The sequence below is a fragment of the Lepisosteus oculatus genome, chromosome 15 (genome assembly GCF_040954835.1).
Source record: "Lepisosteus oculatus isolate fLepOcu1 chromosome 15, fLepOcu1.hap2, whole genome shotgun sequence".
In the NCBI taxonomy this organism is placed as follows: Eukaryota; Metazoa; Chordata; class Actinopteri; order Semionotiformes; family Lepisosteidae; genus Lepisosteus; species Lepisosteus oculatus.
In genome coordinates, this window is record NC_090710.1 from 30,182,179 (window position 1) to 30,203,671 (window position 21,493).

General features: G+C 38.2%; 1 protein-coding gene across 14 annotated transcripts in view; it reads left to right on the plus strand.

Annotated features, from left to right (window-relative positions):
- Positions 1-21,493, plus strand: part of dmd (dystrophin) — a 726,399-nt gene that overhangs the window by 556,615 nt on the left and 148,291 nt on the right. For all 14 annotated transcript variants that reach the window (XM_015364174.2, XM_015364177.2, XM_015364182.2 and 11 more), the window contains one exon: positions 17,172-17,344. In XM_015364174.2, the coding sequence (XP_015219660.1) occupies positions 17,172-17,344 (173 nt within the window). The remainder of the gene's footprint in view (positions 1-17,171; positions 17,345-21,493) is intronic.

The window sequence follows — 21,493 nt, forward strand, 5'->3', positions numbered from 1 at the left end:
GGCTTGGGAGGTCTGGTGGGAGGCAGGAGCACTTCGTTGTGTGGTGTGTGATGAACCGCATCCAGGGCCTGTGGACTGAAGCAGGAATCGGAATAGCCTGTTTGCACAGTGGGTGCACAGGGTAATGGTATGTGTAAATTATGAAAATATCGTTTTTCATCATTTATTTTCTATTTCTGAAGGTAAACAATCCAAAATAGGAATGTACCATAACAGAAGAAATTATCCCAGTTTTCCATTTAATCCTTACCTTTGACTTCAATTTACCAGTTTATTGTCCATAAACTACCGCAGAGAGTGTAGATAGATAATTGGTTTATCTATTAATTTGCTCTTCAGGGGGTCTTCCTACTACTTGTTTACAATGAACTGAAGTTGCAGTAGGTACCATTTCACTATTATTTCACTGGGAAGCATGTGCCAACTCCAGTCTGGAAGCCTAAGCCTTCCTTTGTCCCTGTTATTATAGAAAAAGTATAACTATTTTCTTATTAAGAAAGTGGTTGGTAGTTTTTGTGTTGGGTGTGTACTTCATAAATAATTCAGAGTTTCCCATTAGAACATAAAATGCCACCAAAGTGAAATGGGACACAACAATAAGGAAACTGAAATATGAGGTGAAGGTACTGATTATTTTGTGGGTTTTTTTTTTTGTTGGAACCTTTACTTTAAATGTTGCTAAGCCTCTGTAAAAAAGAATATGGGTTAGAGGGAGGACTTGTGTCCATGAGGTACACAATCCCTGATTGAGGAATACTTCAAGCCCAATTAAGTTTTATATGTATTGTAACACTTAATGATTTCAAAATCAGCACATTCGCACCTTTAGTTACTTTTTCTGTGACAATTGCAGGCAGTAAAAAATGTCTTACTATACAATATGTACATTTATCTGTTTATCACTTGATAAGAATTCATTTATTTAAGCAGAGATTAACCCTGGGGCTTTGCAAGTTTGCCTGCAAATGCAAAAAGTGGAGTGCTGCTGGTGGGGATGGTCGTTCCTGCTGCTAAAAAAAGTTGAAAGTTTTCAAAAAAGTTCGCTATTGTAAAAGCCCTGCTGGGGTTATTATACTGTATATCTGGATTGAATATGTAACATACTTTTTACAGTGTAATGTTTTATGCCTTGAGACAGATGTTTTATACCACCACAAGAACAAAAAACACATAAGATTAGACTAACAGTTCAGTTGTCTCCATGTGAAGTGCCGTAGCAGTTCCATCACGTTGTATGCTTCTTCAGAATCTGCCATACAATTATAAAATAACCTGAGAAGAGGCTGAAATTTCATCATCATTTATTAGATTGTAATTCATAAGGTGAAACATGTATTTTCTTACAATTTCTTAATGTTTCTAAGAGGTTTTGAAAACCTTTAAAATAAGATAATTTCATGATCTTTACTAGCCTGTTGAGTAATTATTATACAAAGACCAAATGAAACCTTGATCACACATTTATGAATTATGGAAGATTGTTGTACTTGCAAACAGTTTTGGCATGACTGAAGTGTAAACAGACTACTCGAAAGTCATTAAATCCCTTCTCTCAACATTAAATACAATCGCGTATTCATTTCACACAAAGTAAGCTTTAATGTGACATCACTGATGTTTTGATCTTGGCTAGATTCCTTCATCAGGTCAGACAGATGAAAATCCAAAACAGTTGGTGATTATGATAACATTCTGGGACGAGAATATGGTGTTCTTGTCAAACACAGATATTTAGGTTGTGAAACAGTAACAAGTGTAGTATGTCCCACTTTTCTGTGTCCTGTGATACAATCTGGGGTTGTGGTGCTGTAGAAAACAACTTTTTAAATGCCTAGCCCTAGATAGAGCAAATTTGGTCAGAAAGTACAAAAATCAGTGATTATTTATTTTGTGGAGCATGAAAACTACACCAACACACTAAACATTTTTTTTGAACGACTACCTCAACTTCTTCAGTCCTTCTCTATTAATAACCAGGCAGTTAAGCTCCTTACTGACTTTCACAATAAGTACTCTCTCTGAGACCTTCACAAAACTCTTCCAAACATTAAGTCCTTCTCTGAGACAGTTCCAAAATATCCTGCAAAGTTACTCGTTTCAAAATCTCCGCCTCCCTCTGATAAAATCCCACAAGACAGGATCTGCCCCTTGTCTCCAGTCGGCAGATCAGCCCAGTAACTGAAAGCCACTGCTTCCTGGTTTATACTGTAAATCATCACCTGCCCATCCCTGTGTTACCCACCTGTGTTACCCTGTCTTCACACCTGTGCTTTTCTCATTTGACGGGTTTGATGAAAGACGCTCTCCAAGGTCAGAATTCTGGCATTGAAAATATTAATAATTTTTATATAGAGAGCGTGCAGTAGTTTGTGTCAAAGTGTCGTCCTAAATAAGGAGAAGGCCAATATAAGCATTGCATTTCAGCTAAAACATTTAAAAGGAAAAAAGAATAATATCATAGATACTTGATGAAATGTCATTGAAAATTGTTGAAAGCTAATCTTTTTAAACAGGTTTTCACTCTAAATATTGTGAAAGAGGGAGCTTGTCTCATGAGGAAGTGCATTCAAAAGTTACAGTATTGAGTGCGGACACCATTCAGTGGATGGGATGACTAATCAGTCCTCCCCAGAAAGGCCATCAGGGCATGAGGAGGCAGCAGTAAGGTCAGGCTAGACTGATTTTGAGGTCCGGTTGGGGATAACTTACAATTAGACCAGTGTTAGAATGATAAAATATACAGAACATGGAATTAGATTTGAAGCTTTCCCTACAAACAGAAACTTATTACGAAGATTTAAATTGGAATTTGAAAATTGATGTCTATTAATTATTAGTGTATTTTTATCATATGTTTTACATGTATTAATTTTTGATATATGGCTTAAGAAAATGATTGATTATATGATTGTTTCTTTCAAAAAAAGGAATGACAATAATTAAGGAATACTTGTTTAAATGACATCTTTAACTTGACAAATGTCTGTCCTTAGGAAGGCTTATGTGTGCCAAACTTGTGACAGTGTTAATGAGTAAATTATTTTTCATGCAGAGAAAATGTGTTCCCAGTTGATTTTTGCTCTACTTTTGGAAATTTTAAAATCTTCCTGGGAGTTATAATAGGGAGTCAATGTTGTGAAGAGAATTTGAGTACAGAAATAAGATCACGCTGTAAGATATGAGAAAGAGTTCTTAGCAGTAGTCCAACAAGTAGAGAATTAGGTAATCAAGTCTAGAAATGCACATAGAGTAAACTAATTTGTAGGAAAATTCTTGAGGAAGATAGGAGGATGAGGCAGGAAATGACATATGCAACATTGCTGTACCCATCAACCAAGACCTAGAAGCTGGATAAATGTTGCAAACAACTGCTAAGAAGAAATGTATTTTGGTGGCAAAACAGATTGCATTATATTTGATTACAGATAGGGCCCATCTAGCCTGTGCTGTATTTCAATTAGACATGAGTCTACTGAAACCGCTGCTCTATCTAGGGTATCGAAGGACATGTATATTCAGGTATCATTAGTATAGCGGTGCTACAATACTCTATAACTTGTACTGTGGGTAAGACTAGAACTCTGAGGAACTTCAGCTCTAACTTCCAGTAGGGGAGAACAATTTACCAGGAGATACAAAGTGGCAGTGATAATTGAGGTATTATTTAGTCCAAGACAGTATTAGTCCAGAGAAACCAAAACATGATTACAAAGAAGTAGCATAAGAGAGAATATAGAGTGGACAAGTGTGTCAATAGTATCAGTGAGGAACCAACATCATTTCATATGATGCTGTCTGGGATTTGATGTATTGGAGACACGACAGCATAAAAATATGAGCGAACAATGACACTGGATTCCATACTCTTTCCACACCTGATGCATATTTGGAGGATAATTCACAAATTCATTTTTATTTACTCAATCCCATGAGTCAATGTGTGTGTACAAAGACGAAAGTAAAAAGTAAATTTATTAAACATTATTGAGTACCTGCAAAGAGTAAAACAAGAGGGTAATTCCTACATTCTGATGTTGTTTTCTAATTATGGAGGCAATGCCTGAATGGACAATATATCTATCCATGTCAAGGAGTTACAGTACCAGAAAGATCTGTACCTCTGCAATGATCCTGCTGTTTCATCTCTTAATTCAAATTTTGCTTAGATGTGTTGTGATGAACCATGCATCACATGTCAAAGTGCCCAGCAGGAGAACAACCTAGCGAAAATAATCTTGTTTATCGGGGAAGTAAGAGGAAAATGGTCTCACCTGTCTCTCTTTTTGACTATATTTCACCACTTTCTTCCCTGGACAGTATAATCAGTGGACAACCAACATTCCAGCCTATCAGTGATGCAGAGGTCCTAGCCTTCTTGGCATTCAAAATCTCTTTTCAGCAGTCTGAAATAATTTGATATTCTATAACCTCATATCAAATCCTTCTTTGTTCATTATGACTGCAATTTCTGGAAGTGAGAGAAGGTCAGTTAACTTTAATTGTTATTGTACCCAGCTGAGCTGTAGTGCAACTGGTTTAACCAAGAAAACCTGATTTCTATCCATACTCCTACTGTATTAGCAGAACTGTGCTTATTCCTGCTAAAGGTCATGGGAACCTAAAGGCCATCTCTGAACCCTAAGTGCCAGTGCAGGAAGACAGAAACAATTTAGAGTTGCCCTTTAACCTAGAGAGCATGTCTTCAGGAAGTGGAAGGATACCAGAGTACCTGGCAAAAACACATTGAAGAAGGCTCCACAGCCGAAACGTTTTACTCGTTATTTCTCTTTATAATGACAAATATTTAATCTTACGTCATTGCTGTAAGGAAGAGTGAAACATGTATTAGTGTCTTCTTACCCATAATCCTGGAACCCTGTCCCCAGGAGTAATTATAGTTATTTCCAAGTTCAGATTTTATTGAATTCATTATTTGTTTATTTCAACATTAATTGACATTGTCCAGCCCTCCATCCATCAAATATAGGAAGCTACCTATAGGAAATGTTGGGGACCAGAGCATTATTCCGGGCATTTTTTGTCTGAGTATTAACTTTGTGTGTGGCCAAGCTCTCAATGTATAATATTCAGGTGGCATCGGTTTAAATGAGTCATACTCGCCTCATTTTCTTTCCTTATCTCACTGTAAGAATGAGTCCCATGTAGTGCCCAGCAAAATCGAGGACTAGGAATAGCAATCTCTAAAACACATGACTCACTGTTCACAACAGGGATGTGTCATTTTAGGAAGATGAGCCACCAGGAAACTCCTTTGAGAAGACATCCTTTATACACATCAAAACAGCTCAGAGCTAAATTTAATACCCCTTATCGCAGAATACAGGAACAAAAAAATTGGAAGATTGGTGATAATTTCACATTTGTACTGCTGGTGTTCTTTTGTGTGTATTGATCACCTTAAATCTGTTCATTTGAAAGCCGTTTCAATGAGTGACTTTTGCCTTGGATTATTTGATCCATGTCTTAAAACCAACATGAGATAAGAACATAAATATCCTTGGGAATCCCTTTGACACAAGAATTATCCATTAGCATTCTCGCCAGTAAGCTAGCGGGACAGTTTAAAATGAATTCTTCAGGTTGCAGCTGATAATGGATGGGAAAGCTGTTATTTTACATTGCATTGTAAACACGCAGGATTAACGCTTCCCTTAGGGAGAGCACGCTCAGAAGCTTCTCAGCTAAACCTGTCACATGGCGGTAAATCAAAGTCACAAAGCTCTTATTCCATCAGAGGACGCAAAAGAGATGCTAAGATTTTCAAGGCCAATAAAATATCTTTTTTTTGTGTGTTTAAAGCCCTGTAAAAAATGTTGGGTTCTTTAGGAGGAAAAAGACTTAGGACTCTTTCAGGAAGACATGTTGCATTCTTTTTTCTTCCAGTACCCAAAATGAGCTCTCTGTGGTTGTTTCTCACCTTGAAGGATCCTGTAAGATAATGTTTGACCTGAAATAAATAAATGGTGATTAAAATCTTGATCCTATCATAGTGGGAGCAGTAATCTGTACTTTCTGCTCTTATTACTTGATTTCTTTGCTCAGTGTGGCCTGGGTGACTCTGCATTGTCACTAGCAGCCACACATAAGCTTGTTGGCTCACAAAGCACCATTTGGCCACCCCTGCAATAAGGGTCTGTTTGCTTTGAACCTGTCTTGTTGAGGAATATAAAGGTTTTTGCATTCAGACATTCCTTTGATGTCCTGATATATCTCTTTGCCGAGTTGGCTTCAATCTGACTGGCATACTAGCCCTGTGGTGTGCACTGCTGGTGATGGGGGGTGTTGGGGTTGGCTCTGTTGGCTCTGCGCCGCATTCGATGAGGAGACGGGCTGAGCTGACTTTGAGACTTCCTGGCAATATAGCTGTTTTATAAACTCATGTTTGTGTGTATGCTGGGTATGACTCTGACCCGTGAAACGACCTTTATTGCATCTGCTTACTCACTGAAGTAAGATGTAAACTTATTCTGCATGGACACAATCTACCGAATTCTATTACAAATGGCAAACTGTAATGAATTCAGTGGCAGGCTACCTTTAACACACCACTTTTTGACACAGCAATGTTTTTTCCTGTCTCCTTTAATCATAATTATATTTGCTGGAGATGTTACTAAACATGTACTAAACCTTTATTATTCAAATCTTAAGCAGCTCCCAAAAATTTACAGAGACTCTTTTTAGAATAAACTAATCTGCCAAGTTAGAGGGTATTAAACATGGTTTTGTAGACCAAAACTGGAATAACAACAGCTGACATTTTAATCTGCATCCTAAATTAGACGTTGAACAGTCCTTAATATAAGATCTGTACAAATGTTAAATGCCCATGGTTTTGAGGGTTTTGCAATCAACTCAAGAAGAAATGCTCCTTGCAAATCAAAGCACTTCCATGCTCTGTATGTTTTACTCTTTCGTTAACTTAAATCTGTTGCCCGTGAACATGATTCTACATCAGTTAATTTTTGAGAAGCCTGACTTGAAAAGCTACGGACAATTGAATGACTTCAATTAAATCCACATTCCTGATACTGCTCACTGCTAGTCTATCTCTGCTCATCTTGATCATGCTCATGTTATTAAACCATTCCTGGCATAACATTTCTGGCTTTGCTGACTGCAGGCTCTTGTGAGCTGGATTTAGCTGCTTGTAGGCTGATTATTACTCTCCTTCTTCCACTCTATCACTCAGACACACATGTTTTTGGGGGCCACAGAGGCTCAGCACAGTGGGAGGCATTCTTGCTTTTTCATCTGAGGAAAAGGAGCTGTACTGTCATCATACGGGCTAGGTAGAACCAATGTCAGACTCACAGAAAAACATGTGATTGTTAAAGAAGATTAAAAGCAATAGATTTAAAACAAAATGTGAGCAAGACTAGGAAAACCTTTACCCTCATTCCTAGAGCATGTATTTTTTCATTTGTGATTTTTTTTGCCTCTCAAAATCGACTGAAAGTGAAAGCGAAATTTAACTATTTCTTGCCTATGTGGAGTGCTGGGTCACCTGAACGGTACCTCACAGGTTAAAACTATGTATATGAGCAATATATACCAGGGGTTTATATGGTAGATATATAAAAGCGTAGTCGAATGTAGGATTCTAAAAATGAAGAAGTACATCAATAAAGACCAACATTCTTTTTCGAGAAATGCTGCGTATTTTATAGGCTAGGTCAGATAAAATATAATCAAAATGATTGTGCAAATGAGCCAACAGTAATGTTCAATGTGAGTGGTTCTGCTTTAAATGTATAAATAATATTTTTACAATATCACATGGTAGTCGGTTGATATGGTTTTCTTGTTTTTCTTGATTATTTTGAGGATATGCGTGGTCCAGGCGGGCATAACTGTACTTCCAATCATTGCTTATGCACAGATGCTCCGATTGCAAAGGACAGGCACTCCGTGAAGACCTGTCAGTGTGAATATTATTTCTTGCCATTTATTTTCCAGGACAGCATTTTGGTCTAAGAAGAACACACTTGAGATAATGAGCTGGGAACTGAAAAGTTGTCTGTCATGCAGAAGATGGGAGACTAGTTTTTGTGCATCGGTCTGAGATATCCTTGCTGCTGTGCAGGCACCAGCAGAGTGGATGAGAGCCATGCCTGAGGATGATCGACTTTGATAAAATAATGGAGAAGCTGTAGAGCTGGTTCTTTGACATCAGCTTCCGTTTAGAAGGAAGCAAGTTCTCCAGTTTCATAGGACGTACTGTATATAAGTGAGAACCTTATTAATCTCCATGTCTTATGTCCAACACCCACAATCCCTGTTTACTTAAGCAGATTATCAAAACTAGAAAGGTATTGAACTCTTAATGTACAACAAACGCTGGTAGAAAAATTGATAATTTTGTGTTGTGTAGCTGGTTTTAGGTCAGACTGTGCCAATACAAGATGTATGAGAATTCATTTTATTTCTAAAACACATAAAACGCTGAAAAGTAAAAATCTACAGTATCCACTTACATACTGGACACTTATGCAATGGAAGGTACTTTTGCAAGGCAAAGTAAAATCCAGAGGACGTGCCCTGACAGTCTGTGTACTGTGGAGGAGGAGGTTTGATCTTTGGTGGAATTTAAAAACAAAAAAGGAGTGCGAAACCAGAGAGAACAGATGGGGCTTCCCTGCCTTTCGCTGGGTAGACTCAGAATGAAAGGGGAGAAAGGAGATGGAAGGGGAATGTCTTGTCCTTAACAGGACAACGTGAAAACCGTGCTTCTTCACTAAAGGTGGTGAGGTGGGATGACAAGCTACAGTAGTAACCTGCTGCTCATTGGTTCAAATAAAAAAAAAGGGATAACTTTAAGTGCTCACCACTGCAAGTGGTACTTCCATTTCTGTTGTTTGTTTTTTTTCCTCAAAGAACAAATGTTCTTCTCAACTTGGTGAAGTGTCAGCCTCTGAGCTCCTGGCTGCCTCTTGTTAAGGAGAATTGGTGCTAATTGGAAGCAGTGGGATGTGAGTGGAACTAATAGCAGTGGCTGCTCCAGATTATGCGGAAGGACTCTGCATGTCAGTGGAAACAGGCAAGCAGACCTTGAGTCCCTGAGTCGTCAGAGGCAAGCTGCCAGCATCAAAAGAATGCGGTCTGGGAGATGGCTCTTTCTTAAGACCTGACAGGGAGACAAGGGAAGGGGGAAGGAATCTACTTGCAGGGCTTTTTTTCTTCTCTCCACCAAGAAATGCTGCTTAAGGGTTGAGTAAGGTTAACGTGTTGACAGAGTGGAAAAGCACAATGGAAATTGACTTCCACTGGAGTGACTGGGACTGGAGCAAGTACAGCATTTGTACAGTAAGTAGCTTTAACAGAATTGAATTTAGATTGAAGACACACAGTTTGTGATGAGTACAGGATCCGACAGCCTTCACAGACGTCAAATCATAAATGTAGCCCAGATGGCTAGCTCTGCTGTTGATCCTTTGTATACAGTATATGTACAGTTTTTGGATTAGATGAAAATAAACTGTACTATAGTTATAAGTAATGCTTAACAGCTGCTATATAGTCTGACTTCCAGACAGTTCAATTTCTCAATATGCAGGAACCTAGCTTGACTGCAGACATCAAAACATATGCTGCATATTGTAACTGAACTTTCATTGTGCTTTGTTTTTTGGCGTATGTGACCAATTATAAGTAGTACTGTAGGTGCCAGTTTTGTGGTGATTACAGACATTCATCAGCAATAATTTGAAATGAGGTTTAATAATCTTTGTGAAAACGCCTATGAAATGTGAGATTTGTCCTTTTTATTTCCCATGCTTTGCTATGTTCTGTTTTATTATCATTGAATATGATTTAAGGACAACAAATATCCATTGTTTTCAGTGTTATCCGATGCTTCCATGAATTTCATGTTCTTTTTCCCCCTCTAACACACAAGTATTATTTTCACTGCAGAACATTTCCCTATGGCATGCTGTATGCCAACGTTTGAAGTGTTTCTGTTAGGTAAATTGCATCTGGATTACATCATGAATTCATTGTTGAATAAGCAACCTAGGATTTCACAAGGGAACACAAAAACAAAACAAAAGCACTTATTAAGTTCTTGAATGCAATTTGTGTCCATAGACTCCTGCTCTCTATGCCTTTTTGCCCTTTTCTCTTTATTTGGGGGGCTTATTTGTGTTCATTTAGTTCAGTAGCTGTTACATTTGGATTCTTCTATCATTATGAACTTTACAGCATTTTTCAGAAGGACTTACAAACGAACAGTCAGATTCAGCTGTCTCTGCAAAGCTTAGATTGAAAGCAACATAAAAATCATATTTCATACCAAATCAAAAGGGGAACATTTCATTGCTGTGAGAACAAATGGTTGGAAACATGCCTGCCTTGTATTTTTTATTTATTTTCCTCTCTCAAATCATTTGTGGAATAAGAATGTAATTTACATATCCAGTGTCTTGTGACATTTACATTTTACCATAGAGACCAGGTTTACAGATTGAAAGCCATGGCATGCCTGTGGTTAAGTTATCTAAAAAATGCAAATACAGAACATGTCAAGTGGCTGCTTGATATAAAATGTTTCTTAACAAAGATACTTCTAATTATTCCTTAATTTGTGTACCTAAATGTAATGTTTGAATTTACTGTCACAAAACTGAAAGAGTAATGTTGTTTACCCAGTGGAAAAATGTGGTCAACAGCTTTAGAAAGCTACACCAGTGACCTGAAAATCTTGAGGCATATACTGTATTGTGTTCATTTATTGTGCAGTATGTCCATACTGGACATCAGAACTCATCAAACCAATTGTTCGTCTCCACTGATATCAAATCACCTCAGACTCCTGCTTCAAGAAGACATTTTGTGATTAAAAACATTTTCACTGAATCCAAATTATTTAAAAGATTGGTCATTTCCTGGTTGTGCCAAATGACTCGGATCCTAAGACAGGCTCAGAAATAACTTCCAAGCTGAAAAGGACAGGGAAGGAGTCTGATTGACCTCATCATGGTTTTCTTCTCCTCTGAGGCTCAAATGCAGGTTAGCTAGGGTGAAGAGAGGCTCGGGAGAGACAGAGAGATCACAGAATACAAATCAGCCAATTTGCTCTGTTGCTGAGTTGTGGTGTGTTGTGGTGTATCATAGTGGACTGAGGTTTGAATTTGACAAATCCAAAGTAGGACCAAAACAAAGAGTTCATTTGGTTGCTGTTTCTTTTACTTAAAGGGGTTTCTAAATGAAGTTTGGATGCAAAAAGCTAACCCCATTAAATATTTGTAAGGCTAAAGACATCCCTTTCTCACAGTTTAATATCCGTACCGCCATTTCCTGCAGCTCCCTGGCTCATTTGGGTGAGAGAGGTCTGCCTACATTTCCACATTCTCCCCGTGTGCGGTCCAGAGGTTTGTTGCTCCAGATTTAGACATGAAAAACACCTCATTGGCTTTTCCTAATTGAGCAGGTACTGTATAACATAAATAATCAAGTCTTCTAACTTGATTATCATAATCAAGTTTTCTAATAATCTTAGAATCTTCTAATAATCAAGTCTTCAAATCTGTGTCTCCACTGGATTTTGAACTGAATCACATTTTTAGCTTTGATCGTTAGTAATATGCAGTATTATAGAGGAAATAATCTCATTACTGTGTATCTCTTCATCTAATTTCTTTGACTTATGTATGTCAAAAGATATAAAAAGTAACTTATGCTACTTCCTTACATCATGTTTGTCACTTCAAACCGCTCCTTGCATTTACATAGAAATCTGCATCTCGTTATTGCTTTAGCAAAGCTTTTCAGTGTCTTTAACAATGCAGTAAATTGTGCTGGGAAGTTGTTGAAGTTGTAGACTAAGCACTACTGTTTACAAGGGAATGAATCTATAATGTCAAGTAAATCGGTGAAGCTTCTTTGCTTGAATCCATGATGTGTTCGCTACAGACATTATTTGAAACCAAACACAACTTAAGGGGCTTTTATTCTCACAGCAGTAAGCTTGTTCTTTCACTGTTTATACAACCATTAAGTTTTATGTCTAAGCTGACTGTGATTTTTTAACTGTGGGTTACTTTGTGCTTGAAAACTATGAGCTTGTTTTAGGAGAGTGATATGCAAGGTATGCTCATGATCGCAGCTACGCTAGGTTGGAAGTAAAATGTATTATTTTAAGTTTTTTACATTTTATTTTATTGTATTTTAATTTATTGTTTTAAGAAGTCATCACTGCTTGTTCAGGTGCTGCAAGATTGCAGGTTTCAGCCTAAAATCAGACACAAAGCTGTAGAACACCATACCAAAAGAAAGAAACTCAGCCACAATGAACGACATTACATTTAGCCTGAAAACATGCCATATTAGAAAGGCGTTTGACTCATAAGTAGTTTTGTGCTTTTAATTTGAATTTTTTTTTGGTTTGGTTTTTGTGTTGAAAAGCACTTTAAGATCTTCACTGTTAAAGGTGCTACATAATTTTTTTATTGTTATTGCAAAATTCGCAGCTTTATTTATCTTTGGTACAGCACATATGCCTATATAACAGGTAAGAAGATGTTTAAAGATCAGTTGAACACCATTGCCTTTACTATGATTCAGAGTTGATTGCAATATATAGGATTACTAGGTTAAAATATACCAAGCTGTGTGAAGAGCTCAGCCAAAACCTAAGGAACAAAATAAGACAAAGAATAACATTATGGAAAGGAAGTGTGGTGATCTGTGGAGAAGTCTCCTTTAACACAAAATTGCCTTTGGCGCAGATTATTAGTCTTTTGTTCAGTGATATGCGGACAAAAGAGAGGTCTGGAGTTTTTTCTCCAGTTTTTGCCCGACTCAGATTGAACATCTGCATCACTTAAATATGACCCTGAGTAATGTCACTAGCTGACTATGACTGGGATTCCCTGTTCTGCAATGCACAAGAGGCACCAAAATATAATTAGTGCACCTGGGCTCTGAGTAACATAGCAACCAGTGTGGACTCTCAGGTGGTTGCAAGCATCCTATGCTGATGGTGAGAGACATACCTCTCTTCTAAAAGGCGCTGAACCTCTACATCTGTTCCAGAGACAAATGGCTCAAAGGTGGGCGGGCTGGAGTCCTTCTACACCTCCTCACTCTGTGCTGTGTGCTTGCAGGGATCACAGGTTAGACTCACATCAGGAGGGCAGAACAAAAATAACTGTCAAATCCAAACTGAAGGAAAGACTGGGCCTGTAGTGTTTTTTATGTCGTGACTATCGCAGATTCAAGTTTTGTTTCTTGTCGATTAATCTGCTTACGGCATTAAGGCCCAGAACTGTAATTGCAGTTTTGCTGTAGTAGAGAACCTCCTCAGAAGAAGGTCCTTGGCCTAGTTTTGACAAGTCGTACTACAAACAGTTTTTGATCCTGTGTTTTAAAGACCTGCGGTGGTGGTGTTGTTTTTCAACTTCCAATTTCCAGAACAGCAAAAGGGTTCGGTGACTCACGAGGCAGGCCGATTCCCACTTGAGAAAACTGCCTGCTCTGAAGACGAAGAAGCAGCTAGTTGCACTAGTAAGGAAATAAGCTGTGTCCTCCTCAAGGGCTGGCAAACACTTTGTGCGTAGTGGCTATGAGCAGTTTAAAGTCAGAAGCCTTGATAAAATTTGTGATGAGAGCTTGAGGAGAACGCAGAAGATGTGGAATGAGAACTAGATTTTCTTTTCTTTTTTTCTGGAAGTTTTAGTAGATGGAATTCGTTCTTGGCAAGAATGCTAAATTTCTTTTTAAATTAACAAAAAAAAAAAGAAAACGTCGCCCACCCGTTTATAAAGCGATAAGAGAAGAGCTTGTTCAGACTCAGGCTGTCACTCGCCTATTTAGTGTCTCTCATTCTCACAGCCTCCTACATTCAGTGCCTTGTCTTCTTTTTGCTCTCCCCCACCTCATACAAATGACAAAGTGGCTGTGTATTATTGACTCGTAGGCCTTGTGCGCTTAATTATATTCTGTCAGCAAAACGTAACTAAGCGCACACACCAGAGAAGAGGGGCGGAAAGAGGCCGAGTCAGTCTGGAGTTGGTGGCTCGATGGGCCATGCATGCCTCCACAGCACTCGCTTCGATGTTCTCCCGAGGCTGAAAAATGCTGCGCAGGAAAACATACAACGTCAAGGTCAGAGATCACAGCCACTTCTGTCATTTTGTTATGCTTTGGGAAACTTGCACGTTTGTCCTTCTGGATCTCCAGCGAGGCTCCAGGATGTAATTATGTCTGTCATCTAAATTAGCATCTTTTGTTGACATGTGAGAGGAGTGACTTTTTTCTTTCAGTTCTTAAACACCTGAGCTGCAAAGGATTTAACAGGATGGGTATTAGAAGGTCTTTAAACATTTTCTTCCAGGCTTAATTTGATGTTTTTTTTCTAACATGATAGCGGTTCTGGTTTTTGTTGTTTGTAACAATTTAGACAAAATGAGGCATTCCTTAAATCTGTTGAATTAAAGTTTTTGGCTTATAAGTATTAAGTCGCAATCAAACATTCTTCATCATTGAAAAAAGGACATCATAAATATGATATTGAGCTGTGTTTGTGTAGGCTTTTGAGCTCTATGTAGGGTTATTTTTAATATATTGATAAATGTGCAGTACATCATAAGTTGCTTTAATTTTTAAGAACAAGCTGAAAATAATAAAACTGGTTTTAATATTAATTATTTTTTTAATTAACCAAGCAATGTTTTAGTGCTCTGGTAGGATTTCCTTCTTAATCATTCATATTGTGTGCATTTTAGACCTACAAACTGTTGATTTGTAGAAATACCTAATTTATAACTTTCTACAATAAAAAACAGAGATAAATATACTGTATGTTATATGTTGCATTTTATTAATTTAGTGCTTTCATTCAAAATAAGGCACTTCACAGATAATAATAAAATAATACTCAATGACAAATGATCTCTAATTATGTGGCTAAAGATTGCAGGCTTTCATAAAACAAGCTAGTGTTAGGGCATTCAGTAAAGTCTGCTTTGCTCTTCCTTCACGATTTCAACAAGGCATTCTTTCTCTCTCTCCAGTTTCCAGCCCTACTACGCAGGTCAAAGAAACCATGTAAAAAGCCATTGTCTTTCTGAACTGATTTATATGCTGCAGTTATGGTCACTGGAAAATATTCCACTCAGATCGGGATGGATAATAGCATTGTTCTGATGCATTATAGATTCTGAAAAACACCAGTCTAAATGTTCAGCTCCTTTCAATTCATATGAAAGGGGAAAAAACTATCCTGTAAGTTTCAACGTCAATCTTTTGCAAACATTGTACATGCTGTGATCCTGTTGGGCTGATGCAGTAACCAGAGGGCTTATCATTTTCTGCCCCATGTGTTTACAAATAGTTTTCAAAGTTAAAAACACACGTCATCAATGAAAAACAAGTGACAGAGAACCACAAGGCCTCTGGGTCAACAATAGAGCATCAAAGCTGTGCACTGATGCTCAACACCTCTTCGACTTCGACAGAATAGTCTACAAAGAAGATTTTATTACAAATGTGTAGTGCATTCTGCTGTCCTTGGAATGTACATGGTAATGTCTGGTACTGTGTAGGGCTCAATCAATACAAAAGTGTGACTTTTCTTACACTTCTGTTGTACTAGTAATGTACTAGCTCGGATATTATTAAAATATCTGTTAGCGATTTTTTGATAAAGTTCACCGAGTTCGACTTTCATTTTGTTGGGAGTGCTTGAGGTGAGAATAAGCAGAACCGCATGGATGCTGGGGTATCATGGGAGCACAGTAATTAGCATTTTGGTGCCGTGAGGAGTTTGTATGTTTGCCTTGTATTTACATGGGTTTTCACCAGGTGCTCTAGTTTCCTCCCATAGTCTAAAGACATGCTGGTAAGATAATTGGCTTCTGGGAAAGTTAGCCCCGATGTGTGTTCGTGTGTCTGTGTCTGTGCCCTGTCAATGGACTGGCATCTCGTCGAGGGAGTCTTCTTTCTTGTGCCTGTTGCTTGCTGGGATAGGCTCTGGCTCCCCTACAACCCTGTATTGGATTAGGCAGATAGAAAATGGGTGGATGCTTGTGTGTTTGTTTGTATGGCTTAGTAAGGACAGAAGATAAATGGCCAGAACATGTTCATTAGTTTATTATTGTGAAATATGTTTAGTTTTGTAGTTGTGCCATTTGTATTTTGATGAGGACTCTATGTCCTCATCAAGACAATGTGGGGAAGCAATAACAAAGCAAACAGAGATGCTTGGGTGCATGGCAAAAAGTGTGGAATTGAAATCCTGGGAAATCATTCAAGTCTTGCAATGTGCTGGTTAGACCTTGTTTATAATAGTGTTTTCAGCTTTTCACACCATACCAGGAAAGGGATATTATCGTCTTGGGAGAAACTCAAAGGAGGGTGACAAGAAGGATTTTTGATCCAAGTATGTAAGATGCTCGGTGGTATAAATATGGTCAGCCCAGGGAACAGGGGAAGTTTAAACCTCATTAGTGAAGTACTGAGGCCACAATTGGAAATTAAAAGGAAATTCGATTAGGAGAATGGAGAATAGGAAACTCTTAGATTTGTAGGTATCTGGAGCCTAATTCCAAAAAAGATGAGGCCCAAATTCTGGGAAAATATTCTTGGGAAAATATTTCAATTCACTTAGCTACTTAATTACCAAATGTGCAAGAGGGGTTGAATGGCCTCATTACGTTTGTGACCTTTTTTATATGTCTTCTTGTATATTGAATGCATTGTTCTCCCCTTTAATTGTTTTCTAAAAAAAAAAAGGAATTTATAACAAAGGTTCGGGAGGGATGACAACAACCAAGCTCAATCAGACTCTGCTGTCAGTAATTAGCAATTGCTCCTGACAATCCATTCCTCTCCCAAACGCTATAAATACCTATGAGATCCCCATCTCTCTCTCTTGCACGGCTCTTGCATTCCACCTCCACCCCATCTCACCCTCTCCCCCTCTGCGGATGCCCCTTGGTCACCCTGCAGGGGGGTCCTGGCCTCCATGTCCTCAGGCCGGGAGGCCAACCCTCAGCCAAGCAGATTAAGCCACAATTTTGCTCCATGACGCTTTCACCTTGGATTTTTTGTCACTCCTTGTGAAATTAGCAACATTTTAAAAAGTGAAAGTGTGTGAAAAAGATTAATGTTGGCTAAAGAAAGGGTGGTTCTTGCTTTTGTGCGTGTAGGACTTGCAGGCTGAGATCGAGGCGCACACGGAGACGTTCCACACTCTGGACGACAATGGGCAGAGAATCCTCAAGTCCCTGGAAGGGTCTGAAGACGCCACACTGCTGCAGAGACGGCTGGATAACATGAATGTCAGGTGGAACGAGCTGCGCAAGAAGTCTATCAGCATTAGGTCAGTGGCATGCTTCCCACTGTTTCCTAGCGTGTGTGAAGTCTTCTCTTGTTTTTCCTTCTTATGTCTGTGCTGATAAGACTCCCAGAGCACATTATACTGACAACGGGCTTGAGGAAGTGAAAATGTTTTCTTTGAAGGACTGGGGAGCAAGGTGCAGTACTCTTCTCCTATTCCTGCTTCATCCTACTGTATAAACAGGTCCTGTGTGGACTGCTACAACACCAATATACAGCTGTCTCTCTAAAACACACTTAATGTGCTGTACAGCAAGAAAGTGTAGAGATCGTTTCAACGTTTGCTTGTTTCAGCTGGAGTTCCTGAATTAACTTTAAACCAAAAACAGAGCAAATTCTGTTTGTGTGCACTGTGCTGTTCTTATATTCTTTATCCTTATGTTCTTATATCAATAACAGACAAAAGTTGGTGTGTGTGTAAAAATAGGTGAGTAGGTTTTAGTGGAAAGGAAATGACGAGTGACAGCGAGGTAATAGAAACTTTCATTGTCTGTTGTCTCTGTGGTCTATGCTACCAACAAGGTGGTACAAATAAGACACTGGTTAAAATCTTCATCCCACATTCCTGTATTTTATTCACTGCTGGCTTCTGTAATTTTAGTAAGAGTCTGAGTGTGGAAGGATGGTCATAAAGCCTTTAACCCCAGTCCCCTTTCCCAGCATTCTAGAGGTAGTTTTGCATGCCTTCTCAAGCATAAAAATAGTTCAAAGCAACATCTTTAGTTAAGTGCGTTTAATATTATCTTATCTCTAAATTGCAGGGACTAATCATTTTGCTACCCGTGACTTATATTCTTTTAAATATGTCAGGTTAAATATCCTTTCCCTGGTGGAGCTCTGCTCACAAAATGCAGGGGATGTGGCTGATTCGTTAATGACAGTGAAAGTAGATTTGGTAGAATGAGACGATAAAGACACTGAAGAGAGTCTTATTTGAAAAGAAATTTGCAGCTACACTTAAAAGAGGAAGCCCAATTAATTAGAGTTCTTGCGAATTAGAGAATTCAGACTCTTTCACATTTGGAGAGGTTAATCAAGAGCTATTCACCACAATGTTATATACACTATTCATGTATTGTAAAGAAAATCGAATGATATTACAAACAAGGAATGGGTAACTTACATATCATTGAACTCTAATAATATTCATAATAGTAAGGTGGACATAAGGTTCTGTGTTTATGAGTTTGAAACACTTTGTATTTTACAAACTTACATTTCAACACTTTAAAAAAGATAGATAATGATAGACATTATGTCGCCTGAGCTGCTTCATATTGTTAGCTTGAATACCAAGTAACCCATAACCCCGTTTTTAGGTTGAGTTTGAAATGCTTGGTACTATGAGATATTATCCATTTTAGACAGCCCATTATTATTCTCTGCACTCCTAAGAAGTTATGAAACACTTGACATTTTTAACAACAATAGAGACCTGTCATTACTTTACACTTGGTGCATCACTACAACAAAGAAAATAGGAAAGCACATTGTCAGAGTTTTTTTTGTTTGCAGAGCAGGTCTAGATCTGATGTCACCCAGCGAGGGGGTCTGTGCACTCCACTGGCATGGCACAGAGCAGGAGCTTTATATCAGAAATACTGTCAAAATAGACAGAGGCAAGATGGGTTTCCAGCACTCTCTGAATGAAGGCTTTGTTCCTAAAGTATCTGAGTGGGAAAGACATTTTCGTTCTGGATGTTATCAGTGCCATGCTTAAGAACACAGTCCAGGTTGTGGAGAGACCAGCACTTCTGGATTGAAAGCTGAGCTCCTGGCACTGTCCACCGATAGCAGGGAGTTTAACCCTTGGGCTCTCTGTCTGTTCGTTTCTTCCTAAAGGACTAGAGGCTCAGTGCACTTAGTCTCTCACTTGCCACAAGATCTGGCTCAGTTTCCATGGAAACTGTTTTGGATCATCAGTGCATGTCTCGAGGCATTAACAAGTATAAGAAAAAGAACAAGTTTTAAAGCGCTTCTTTGCACCATTGCGTCATACGTTTAGGCCACTGAGTGTCAATATCACAACATTTTAAAGAAGATTAAACAGAGAATAAAAGCACACTCAATTACAATTCCTTCTCAAGCATTTCTCACTCTTTCATCTTTTAGTCACATATCCCATCAGATTTATAGATGAATATAAGCAGCCTTCACCTGCTTAATATTGATACTTCACTAAATATGGGTAAATTACTTGTCTCTCCAATGCCTTCAATTGAAGAAGTGCTTAATGATATCAAGATATCGTTTTCCACCCTTTATCCTAGTTTATTCCTTCAGCTTTCATCTTTCTTGTTTAATTTCTATGTGCTCCGACATTTCGTGCCATCTGAACAAAATGATGATGTTAACCTATCTTCCCAAGTCCTTCAGTGCTGTTAACATCAGCTACAGTGCCTGTTCCAGATAACCAGGCTGCAGTGGCTGTGTTTGCCAGGAATCAAACTACTCCTTTGTCCACACAGCAATTCTGAAAACAATAGACATGTGTTGTGCTGAACAGGGGAAACCTTTTGTAGACAGAGTATGAGGTGTGCTGCCATCTCAGTGGATCATTGTATACTGTATATATACAATATATGTATAGCATGCTGCAATTAAAGTGTAGGGCTGGAGCTCAGCATCGCAGACTGCTCTGTGCCTCAGAGCTGTGCAGTCTGTGTCTTGGATTGGAACTCCTCCTTACGGTGAATCTTGCCAGGACATCTGGGGAGTCCGATTCTTCATTCTGGCTGAAGGCTCCTGTTGTTCTTATTATCTCCACGCAGAGCTCCACACCCTTGTAACAACTAATATGGTTATTCATTTAATGTATTTAAAATGTGTTTCTGACAGACCAACCTGCTGAGATGCAAATACCCTTTGGCAGGAAATCTCTTGAACATGAGCAGAAATAACAAAAGGGCAGAGCAGAAATGCCAGTGTGAAGCCAGGACTGAAAGGACAGCTTCCTGAAAAAAAGCCATCTTTATTGTTTTATCACTTTAGTCCTTGTGTTCCCTCCAGAGAGTTATTCATTTAAAAAAATCATATTAACAGTGTACCATCACAAGTACTAGTTGAGTTATTTGTATGTTGGATAAAACACCTAAATTGTTTTGACTTAAGCAGCTTCTGCACTGAGTGGAAACTGTAATGACTGGGAATACACTGCAAAAAACTTTGTAAATAGGTGTTATGAATTTCAAAGAACACATCTCAGGTGGTTTATTATTTCACAAGACTTATCCTCTGTATCTGTGAACAATTCAGGGGATTTTAGTGTTGTATTGCCACTTTTACAGTGTCAAAAGTAAATGAGTTGTTTTTCTATGAAATCAGTACTACCTTTTTAATTGCACTGTAGCATCAACAGCTTTGATTTTTGGCTCTGTCTATTGTACGTGTATGTAGATGAATGTTGCTGTTAAGCTCTCAGAAGTCATGCTATTTATTGATCTCTGGCTCTGGAAATGCTGCCCAACTGCTTCTCTTCTGTAGGTGTCTGCACTGTAGTAGGGACCCATAATGATAAATTTGTAATTTTCACCATATACTGTACAGCTACTGTACTTCCAGCTCTTTACAAGAATGTATTCTGCACACTACTTAGAATTCTTGCGTACTGGTTTTCTTATAATATAATATAACTTATAAAGTTATATTAGTTATATTGTTAGTGTATGTTTATACACACTGTGTATAAAATTTCTTCCTGTTTTCAAATATTATGAAGAATTAAGTTGTAATTTGCTTCATTAAGCAGAGAGCTTGTGAGATAGTGAAAGAATGCTAGTCACTATGAATTAACTGAAGCCTCATGGCTTGTAATGGCTTCACTTCAAAATCTATTTTCTAAATATGAACTTCTATTAATTTCCTAAAACCGTTTTACAGTAAAAGTAATTGAATTTCCATCCTGCAAACCAACTCAATTTCTAACTCAATTTGCAAATACTTACAAACTCTCAGTAAATGGGCAGAAAATTATGAGCTGGAGAAAAGACTTGAAAATCACTTTTAGTGCAGTGTCTCAGCTAGTTTATACTGTATGTGTAAATACTGATTTACCTTCCTTGCACAATTTCTTTTTATGTCTTCCGATGTCCTTCTAAAACGTGTGTGGACTTAAATCATAAGATAGCAATAT